This window comes from Oryzias melastigma, linkage group LG22 (genome assembly GCF_002922805.2).
Source record: "Oryzias melastigma strain HK-1 linkage group LG22, ASM292280v2, whole genome shotgun sequence".
Classification (NCBI taxonomy): domain Eukaryota; kingdom Metazoa; phylum Chordata; class Actinopteri; order Beloniformes; family Adrianichthyidae; genus Oryzias; species Oryzias melastigma.
Genome location: NC_050533.1, coordinates 27,367,786 through 27,378,733, shown reverse-complemented (window position 1 = coordinate 27,378,733; position 10,948 = coordinate 27,367,786). Strand labels below are relative to the sequence as shown.

At 42.4% G+C, this 10,948-nt stretch overlaps 1 protein-coding gene across 3 annotated transcripts in view; it reads left to right on the top strand.

Moving 5' to 3' along the window:
- The window catches only part of LOC112138810 (transcription factor IIIB 90 kDa subunit), a 126,411-nt gene that overhangs the window by 2,248 nt on the left and 113,215 nt on the right, over positions 1-10,948 (top strand). For all 3 annotated transcript variants that reach the window (XM_036209863.1, XM_024261451.2, XM_024261452.2), the window contains exons 2-3: positions 2,243-2,445; positions 5,721-5,801. In XM_036209863.1, the coding sequence (XP_036065756.1) occupies positions 2,262-2,445; positions 5,721-5,801 (265 nt within the window). In that variant the 5' untranslated portion in view covers positions 2,243-2,261. The remainder of the gene's footprint in view (positions 1-2,242; positions 2,446-5,720; positions 5,802-10,948) is intronic.

Sequence of the window (10,948 nt, the reverse complement as noted above, 5' to 3'; positions counted from 1 at the left end):
CCCTGTCAAAATTATACAAATAAAAATATGAACTTGCTGCTGAGCAAAAAAACTCCCCTGAAAATATGAATACAATTATTCCCTTTCATTAATAACTAATCAAATCCTTCCATTTTCTTTGCTTTTGTGTTTTGTCAAATGAGAGCTGGACGCCTGACCTGGTGTTTTGTGTTTGGTCTTGTGTTGTGGGCTGTAGGGCTAGCTTCACAATTACTGCTGCATCACAAGATAAGCTGGATTGATGCTGGAAGAGTTTAGCAAGGCACTGGAACGCAGACCAAATGACCACCAGCTCCTAAAAACAAGGAAATCCACACAGAAGCAAATGCTTCTGAGACATTGGAAGTTATCCCAGTATTCACCTGGGAAGATGAGGTTCTAATCCAGATCAGCTTTTTGTCTGTTTGGACAGAACTATGAGCTGCTGAAACCTCCATCACACAGCAGTTTGAATGGAACTGATCAGATCAGAGATCTCTACATACACACTAACACAATGAACCAGGCTGTAAGTGAGGAGTATGAAACACACCAAGTATTTCTGCTTCCACTCTAACTGCTCCTGCTTTAAAGTCCCCCTCTAATGAAAATCATGATTTTAGAGTTTTAACATGTATGAGTGGCATTTTTCTTCTGAAAGAGAAAAAATATTATAAGAAATAATTTTGTGTTTGTATTTCAGAGTATTTCTCCTTTTAAGTCGCGGTCAATCAGTCTCAGAGAAAAACTCTGTTTGAATTCTTGAGACTTGATTACATCACGTTAGGCTGGCCCGGATGTCGCTGTAGAGGCTGGAGAAGATAAAAGAACGTCCCACTTCTGTGCTGTAAAGGATTGTAATTCAGTGAAAGACCGTACTGATGTTAGCTTCTATTATTTCACGAGGATTCTGAGGAAAAAAATGATTGGATTTATTGGTCACAGGAACGCCAATAATTATTTGATTATTTGTGGAAAAGTCATTTTTCGGCTGGACGGAGAAAGAATCCGTTCTGTAAAGTTATTGTTGAAGAAGGATGCAGTACACAGTGGACAGTAGGGCTGCCACAAACGGTTATTTTAATAGTCGACCGATCACAGATTATTTTTTTCGATTAGTCGACTAATCAGGCCATGCCCAAAGTGGATGTAAAACACAAATCTTAACCATAAATAGATTTAAACTAACTAAAAACTAGATATGTTCACACTAGAATTACCCCAGATAGAATGCTGTAAAATTAATTTGGCCATAGAAGACGCCAGTGACAATACCTGAAGATGCTGATAGCCAACTAAAATATTAGTTAAAGGCCAAATTAGCCAAAAAAGGCGTAGCCAAAACAGCTAGCATGGGGCTGAAATATTAGCTAAACTCCAAAATAGCCTAAAACGTTCAACTTTACTACACTACGAATAATCGACTATTAAATTAGTTGTTGACTATTTTAATAGTCGATTAGTTGACGATTAGTCGACTAATCGTGGCAGCAGTAGGTTTTACTTTAGGCTGATGTTTTTGTTTGTATTTATATGTGACGAGCAGAAAAAGTGATTGTAAATCATGTCGGCTCCACATCATCCAGTGATCGCATTAACCGCTCGTGTTTTAATTGTGTGCAAGACAGAATTTTTTAAAAGTGTTCCTAATGTATTTAAAATGAAACTGAAAGTAAAATTCCATTACCTGTCATAAATATGCTGTCCGTGTTTGAACGCCGAGCTGCAGCAGCTCGCCGCTCCTTCATAGCAGCTCCGCTCAGGATCCACCGGGTGGTTTAACCGGACACTGAACCGTTCTCCTGAACGTAACCCTTCATCTGCATCTAAAGACCTCAGTGCTTCCTGGTGCAATGCAGCCTGAATGCTCGTGTTTTATTTTTTCATGGGCTTATCAAAGTCTGTGTCTCGCTAGCACATCAGGGAGGATAAGGGGCGGGGTTACACTGCTCCAAAAGCCACGCCCACACAGGGATTTTTGGAAACAAAGGCTTCAGATCATCATGAAAAATGGCTTTTTAAGACATTTAGGATGTGGAATTTTTGTCAAAAACTTCACAGACCTGATTAAACCCCACTGGGAACATTTAAAGAAAATAAAAATTGTTGTTGTGGGTCTTTAATGTTCTCACATGCTTCACACTTGTTGGTAATTGAATGGAGGAACTGGATTTCCAGGGTTCAGAAGGACTTGACCAGCGACTGTAAAACTCATCTTCTTGTAGTTTGAGTTCCAGTTTCAGAGTTTCTCTCTTCTTCACAGATTCCCGCTCTGGAGCATCATGAGCTCTAAGGTGTGTAAGAACTGCGGCAGCGCCGACATCGATGTGGACCAGGCGCGGGGCAACGCCGTCTGCATGGGCTGCGGCTCTGTACTGGACGACAACATTATCGTGTCGGAGGTGGAGTTCGTGGAGACGGGAGGCGGGGGGTCGCTGGCTGTGGGGCAGTTTGTGTCCTCGGATGGTGAGAACCCAAACTAAAGAATGTGAATGTGGTCAGGATCTAAGGCTCTTCAATCCAATGAGATTACAGATGACACGCAGACTATTTCCTGTTGTCCAAGATACTAAAGAGTGACGCCATATTGGAATGGTATAAAAACAATGAGAAATGGTTTAACAGACACAGTAAAATGACAATAAAATGATTCATTTTGGTCCGATTTTAAAAAGGACAAAACTCTGATCATCAGAAGAATAATTCCCCGGTAATGGGAATAATGTTTTTGTACAAAGTGCAACAAATGAACGACATTTCAAACTTTTTTATATATATATAAATAAATAGGTTGTTAAATAGGAAACACAATGTATACCTGATGCATGGCTGTGATTTTATTCACACAAACTGTTAGACTCCTCGGTCTGTGTTCACAAACAGATCTGTGGCTAGCTGACATCGCCGCAGACCGCTAGCGCACGTTATATATGGGCCAGTCCACGCCCGGATCAGAGCGACACGGTGGGAGCTGACTGAGAACAATGAAGCTGACAGTCTTCCCGGTCCTGATGGTCCCGCAGACGGGAGAGAGGGCTCAGCGAGACCTCCATCCACATACGGCCCCGGAGCGGCGAGGTCCAGGCGGGGGCCGCTTGAAAGCATGCAGTGGCTGGGATTTATTATACAGCCGGAGCCGGTCACGACGCACCGCTGCGGGGTAAATTCACCCGGCGGGGGCGGCAACAGAGGGCTGGGGGCTTCTGTTTTACAAGTAGATCCCACCCAGCCTCTAACAGACGGACTCAGGCATCAACGTGACAGCGGGCAGGCGGTCTTTCATACGACACATTTCCCCCCACCGGACGGGAATTCAGCACTGGACTCTTCCCTCTTCACTACTGAGGAAATCCTGGTTAGTCTATTTCTCCCTGTGCCCCTCAAGCACAGGGTTGTGTCAGGAAGGGCATCCGGCGTAAAAACTCTGCCAAATCACTGATGTCAAACAGTGGGTGCTGTTACGCTGTGGTGACCCCGAAAGGGATAAGCCGAAAGTAAAGAAGAAAAAGTAATCTGATTACCAGCAGGTCGTCTGGTCTGATCTAAGGTCTAACACACATACAAATACCACGATCATCCTCCATCCACGCATCAAACATTCCGCGTGGACAAATCAGACCCTCGCGAGCGCTTCTTCCTCCTCCACGAGCAGAAACAGTCCTTGCGAGAGAGACTGACTACTTCCTCGTGAGTGATGCCCGCGCACAAGCAGAACCTCAGTGAGCGTGCTGCTCTCAGCTCAGAAATGGAGGAGGAGATGTTAATCCAGACATTTGAAACTGAATAAAAATAGTTTTCTCTAGTCCAGAATTTCTCAGGTGTTTTCTCTAACGCCCCCCCATGAAGAACTTATTCTTTCACGCCCCCCCACAACTTCCTGCTGTAAATATCATCTGTGTCATTAGTTAATTTGCTCAAGTTAAACGAATATCTTCTCAAAATGTTATACTTTTATCATAGTTAAAGAATCTTTTAAAAAACTTCTAAATAATCTGTTTATTTATTTTTCTTTCTTTGTTTTGTTTCTTAGAATCCTTCCAAACTTTCAGACAAAGTAAAATCAAGTCTTTCCTTGTTTCCCTCCACAGTAGTGATGAATTCTGTCTTTTCTCAGAGATTCAGTTCTTTGGTTCACTGTCAACAGCGGCTCTTTCTGCTACCAAATGGATTTTACGTTGTTTTTGCTATGTTTAATGTAATATCATCTACTATATAGAATTATGCCCAATATCCATAACTAATGTAAACATGTTTTTATTCACATTCCCTCCAGGGGGCGCACCCCACCATTTCAGAAACACTGCTCTAGTCAGTCAATATGTGGTTTCCTCAGTCGTCTGTATCTGCTGTATGGTCATGGTTATTATTTTATTTATTTATTAATGAATGATTTTCCCATTCATTTTTTTTAATTAATTAATTAAATTCATATTTTTTGTTAGAAATAACGATGTTTGAGAACATTGGAATGTTTTATCAGCGACTTTCTTGTGGAAATCCTGATGTGGCCCAGCCTCACCCAGACTCCGCCTCCAGCGGCCCCCGGCTGAATTGAGTTTGAGACCCCTGGTCTAAACGTTCATTATTGAGAGTAAACTCACTCAGATCTTGTTCAAATGTTTCTAGAAGTTCTCCTTTATCAGCTGACAGCAATAATTTACTTGTGAAAAGTCACATTCTAGTTTTTATAGATCTGTTTGTACAATTGTAACACAGCAGTAAACGGACATCTATACCATTCCAATATGGCGTCTGACTTTGCATATGCAACAAGCTAGCATGTCATCTCTAGTGATAAACCTAGTTGCTTAAATCTTTGAACTTGTACAGTAAACATGTTTACTGAAGGAAAGTTTGAAGCTAAAGTTCAATGAAGCCCAGTTTCTGTGTTGCATTCAGACACCGTCTTTACTGCTGTTGAGTGAATAGTTTATTTGTAGAGGAACTGAGCGCAGTCTACTGCAGGAATCCTGTCACCTTTACTGAGTAAGAACAGTTAAGAGGCTGGAAAAAGATCTCCAGCAATGGATCAAAAAGGATCACAAACCAGAAGCACCTCCTGTAGATGAGGAAGGAACTATAAGCCAGAGCCCCAGCCGATGCTGTCACAGTGGACATGGTCACATGTGTTAATGTTATTCCTTATCAAATCAATGATTTGGATCCATCAGACGGTTGCTTCAGTGAGGAGCATCTGTCACAGTAGGCGGTGGCTCCATCTGGTCGGATTTCTCTTCATCTCAAACGTACTAATTCTATCAATAGACTGTAGTACCCATTTAGTATGTCCTCGTCTAGCCTTACCAAGCTGTAGTAATAGGGAGTATTTGTCTGGATGAGGCTTTTTGGTTTTTACTACTAGGTATTACTCATTTTCTATTAGAAAGGCATGATTAAAGATTTTCCTCTTACTTTTTATTTACTTTAAAAATTGTTTTTTTTGTTTTGTAAATGACCTGAAACGAGCCATAATCATTCCCCCTCCTCTGCCTCCTTAGTGTGTCCGTTAGAGGGAGCTGCAGTGTTATCAATAAAAGCAGGAGCTGCAGGTTGATTCCTGTCAAATCAAACTCACTCTTTTTGTCTTGTTTAATGTGAGTTTGCTGCTTAAACGATTGAGGTTTTCATTGTGAGTCATCTTTTTATATCAAGTTTTTTGTTCAGAATGAAAAGTTTTCTGAGTTTTTCTTGTTTTTAATGTTTAGAGAACCCGTCTTCATTTATTGTCTGTGATCCCTCAGGCGGTCAAAGACTCCCGTCGTTTGGGGACTCCTACTTCCCAGGGGGAGGCTCCCAGTCCCGAGCTCAGACGCTGCAGAGAGGTGAGTGTCCAGCAGAGGGAGCCACACGCTGACCGTTTTTACACTACGTTCAGGTTGAGGCAGCTAACCACTTGAGTTTTGCGTTGCGGCGGATGACATAAATCTTTTCAGTTGCGTGCAAAGCTCCAGTCTGGGAGCAGCTCTGCTGCAGCATGTTGGTGTGTTTGACTGCAGCCGGGTAATTAAAGCCTTTGTGTTTTCAGAGGAGATTTACTCTGGCTCCTCTGATCCTGTTTGTTCTCCTCGGTCATAAGTGCACCTTTAAACCAAAGGAGCAGCTTTTCTCTGCACTGTTTTCTTTAGCAGCATTATCCAGGTAAATGGAGGGATTGAACATGAGGAGGATTTATGTGTCGTGGGAGGAGAGATGCTGCTGGTGACCATCACCGCAGGCTTTGGGTTGCATTGTTTAATGTGCATTGAAGTTTATGACCATTACAACATTCTCCAATGAAGCAAGTTATCTATGTTTAAGGTCAGTTATTCCATCTGGGGAGCCTTCCTCGGGGCTGTCCGGTCTCTGTATGACCGGAGCAGGAGCTTGGTCCACATGGCCGCTTCACAGAAACACAGTCATGGTTCAACACAAGTGAAATCCTGCTTCCCAATTTTTAATGAAAAAAACCAATAGATTAAAGTAAAAGAATAATCTCAGATTTTATCGCCTTAATTGTTGTACCTGCTGAGTTCATTCATGCCTTCCAAATGGAGCGTACCATCAGAGCAAACGGACCCTGGTGCTGAAGGTCCACACAGCCAGTCTAGTTTCTCACTGGCTTCCCGCTCCGTCCAGCCCTCTGAACCAGATCTGATCAGTGTCACAAGAGCGAGTTGGAAGTGAGTGTCTGAGTCTGTAATCAGGTCTGAGGAGAGAAACATCTCTTCGGAGGAGATTAGAGGGAAGTTGGGATGACAGGGATGTTGAGGATGCGGTTGACCGTGTTTACTGCCGTTGTCTCGTCTTCTGCCTTTAATTCCTCAGAACAAACTGTGGGAACACGCTGCCTCCGTGCAGTTTGGGTGTGCTCGACTGGTCCAATCCATCCGACATTCAGAAAGGCGAGCAGAGACGAGAGCAGCTGAGCTTTGTGAGTGTGGGGACTGGTGGTGTTCAGGGCTGAGTCAGCAGGAATATTCTCCTCTTCATCCTCTTTGCTTCAGGCCTGCAGACGTCATCCTCAGCCGCTGTCTGTCCACAGACTGACCGACTCAGCTCCGCCCCTCCATCTGTTTTTGTTGTTGATCGTTGGTCGGTCTGGTCTGTGTATGACAGTGAGCTGAGATCAATGTGGAGCTACTTTAAGACCTGTTCCAATCAAATGGTGTTTTTGGTGCTTTTAACCCTCGTCTAGATGGGTCCAGATGACCCTTACACTGATGTGTGATCCTCCCATGACAAAGCTGGACAGGATTTCATGTCTGCCACAGACACCAGAGAAGATGGAGGACATATAGAAAGAAAATTCAACTTAAAATTACATTACTAAGTATTTCTTCATTCAAATCATTGTACTTTAAGGAAAGATTCATAATAAAATCTGGATCTTAATCTTAACTGTATACTAGAGTCAGAATCTGCAGGGTAAGGATTCAACATCTGCATGATCTCTGTAGATTTTTCCTGCAAATGATCTGATAATCTTGTCGCCTAAAGTTTTGTCGTAGTCTTTCTATGAAGAGAAATAAGTATCCCCCCAATTTATGTGTGTGTAATTCTTGATTTATAACTCACACAATACGTTTTGTGCACAAGTACAAAAAATACAAAATACAATTTACATATGCACAAATTAAAATGACAAAAGTTTGAAACTAATTACACACAAATCACTTGTTACGCACACACAAAACCTCAGTTATGCACAAATCTGTGGGGAGACTAACTTCACATCTCACAGATTCGTCTGTGAGTGATGCGTTTAAATGTTGCTGGGTCATCAGAGTTTTCTTATCAACTTAGATTGTTAATAATATCCTGTAAAACTTGACATTTTCACTCTTTCTTAAACAGATATACCCAATAATTAATATTTAAAAGTCTAAACAAGTGTTTTAAAAACATTTATCCCTTTAAAAATTAAAGTTTCTCCAGAATTTATCACCTCCTCCATGCAGCCTTTCCCCCTCTGGGCGCGGGGCTCTGTCCCGAGCGCTGGTCAGTCACGGGGATAGCAGGCATTGTAGCGGGCCAGTGGTGCCTGCAATCGCTGCGTTTGCCGACCACAACTCTGTGCATTGACTGTATAAAGGGCGGGTGGGGTGGAGGGTGCTCTGGTCTGGTCTCCCCGTGGCGGTTGCACCGGGAGGCCCTCTAAACATCCACAGGGCAGAGAGGCTTGATCAGACCACCGGTCTGCGGGAGTTTAGAAGGGTTCGGCGCCGCCTGCTGTCCCCGTGGCCAGTGCTGGGGTAGAGCCCCGTGTCGGAGGTGCTGTCAGGGGAGGGGCTGCAGAGAGGAAGCAATCAGTTCTGGAAACTATGTTAAAAGGGTTCTTAAAACACTTGTTTAGACTTTTTATATTAATTATTGGGCATATATGTTTAGAGATATTGAGAAAATGTCAAGTTTTACTGGATATTATTCACAATCTAAGTTCAAATGGGCTGATAAGAAAACTCTCATGGCCCAGCATTCTATCAGCATTTAAACGCATCACTCACGGACGAATCTCTGAGACGTGAAGAGTCTCACCACAAATTTGTGCGTAACTGTGGTCTTGTGTGTGTTTTTTGTGCGTAATTTTTTAAGATTTGCATGTGTAATTAATTTCAAGCTGTTGTCATTTTAATTTGTGCATGTGTAAATTGTGCTTTTTTTATTTTTGTAATTTTTGTTCTTATGCACAAATGTATTTTATGAGTGGTAAATCTAGAATTACACCAGCATAAATGGGGTGATATAATTTGTCTCCATATCTCTGAGGTTTTTCTTTTCCAAACTTCCTTTGGTGCTCGGCAACAGTTATCAGCAAGAGGGCGCTGCAGCACCAGCATTTGGGAAGGGGTCCATTCTGTGCATCACATTCGTCTTAATCCCGCAGGTGGGAACAGCAAACAGTGTGTGCAGAGGTTTAGCCGTGTGACTTATCATTTTGTAAGCATATGCAGGTGTCTTCAGACGGCTGGATCACAGGTGTGGGTAAATGTCACCATCCTTCAGAGTGTCCTCTACTGGTTCAGGGAAATGTCACCACAAGTCTCCGTAAATCTGAAGGTTTAAAGAACCACTTCAATGAGAATTGTGTTTTTAACATGTTCTTATACAGTTGTACTCATACGTTTCCACACCCATCTGGAAAGTTTCTGTTGTCATTATGATTTAAAAACCACTGTGAGTTTTTGTGTTAACATTTTCATTCCATGAAAAATGACAAAGGAACCCGATTGTCTTCAAGGCTATGTAAACTTATGAGCACAACTGTAGCATGTTTCTAATGATGGAGGACATTTATGAAAAAAAATCCAAATTTCTGAGTATTTTTTTAGTCAAACCGTTGTGAATCAGGAGCAGACAAAAAAAGGTTTGAAAAAGTTTGTAGTTGTAACATAGGAACTAGAATTGGTATGCTACAAGCTTCCTGCTCTGCTTCACTCTGATCATCCACTCACAGACAAGTAGATCCATGAACGTCTTTGTTTTCCTGGTCTGAGCTGGAATCTGGATCAGAACCAGCTGATAGCTCCAATATTGCTCACCATTTTTGTTGCACCAGTAATGTAAGCTTGCAGGAAAGAGTGTACACAAGGGCATCATGGGAAATGAGGGCAGGCTTTCTCTGTGCCAATAGTCCTGCCCACATTTCTAATGAATTCCTGTTGCTCTGCAGAAACTATGTTCTTGGAACCGACACAGGTTTTCTGATTTTGGCCTAAAACAGCATCATCATGAATAGTGTTACGTCCCCACCGCAAAACTAGCCCGGAGTCTAGGGGATGACCATCTAAGGGGGGGACAATAACATTCAAGATGGACACCAAACTAAAAGGAACACAGTTTATTAACATAAACAGAAAACCTGTGTCCTGAAATGAAGCAAAGAAATTAGTGGTTAAGGTTTAAAAGAACAAACCAAAACGGAGTTGGGACCTTGGCCACAAGAAAAAGAAGTCAGGGAGACTGCTGACCCGGTCATGACGACCGTCGGAGTCAGCAGCTCCCTGCTAAGGGCTGCCTAACAAAACTACCTAATGAACAGAAATTAAACAAAACCCGCAAATCAGAACTACCAAGGCCCAACCCCAAACTAACACAACAAAACCCAGCAATCTAAGATTGCTGAGGACGAAAAGTAACCCAAACCACCACCACCACACAGACCACCACACAGCCTGCTGCTCTGCTCCCTGCCTGGCTTGGTGTGGCCTCCTCTGGCTTATATGGACACCACCTGTCAATCAAGGCAGATTGGCCACACCTGGATGGAAAAGAGGCCAGACAGCAGCAGCACGTAACAAATAGCAAACCATCAATAACACTTTGAAAATTGATCAGTAAATGATTGGTGAGGGACTTTAAAGAACTCTGCTGAGGTCTGAGCCCAGGAGGGGGTACAGAGGATTTTTTTTGCCTGCATGGGAGTGAATGAAGTGAAATGAAGCCAATTCACTCACCATATCTCAGTGATATGGACCTCACCATGTTGGAGCCTGAAGACAGTGATTGGTCCACATTTCTGTGGCACCAGTCAGGAGTAAGCTTCTTGAAAGTCCACACCAGTGACGTGCAGTGAGGTTCACGGCTGGTGAGGCACTGATGTCATCAGTCAGATTTACAAACTTTACGAAGGGGCTGACCCCCCCCACCTTGTTTAGAAATCTTAAATCTTTATATAAATAAATAAAGAACTGGAAAGCTCTGACACTATCTGGCAACACTGCCTACAGAGCAATTTATTCCCCATTTGACTGACAACAGATAAATTGTTGTTTAACATTTAAATTCAACATTTTACTTCTGTTTACAAACTGTAGCATTAAAAATTACCACAATTGTTGTTATTGACTTACTTTTACTTCTGAAGGAAGTCTGTGCTGCTCCTTCTGAAGAAACAGATGAATGTTCTGTTTGTCAGCGTTATTTAGAATAAATAATCATCCTAGTGAACATCTGGATCTTTTTTCTGTTTGAAAATACGACAACATCCATT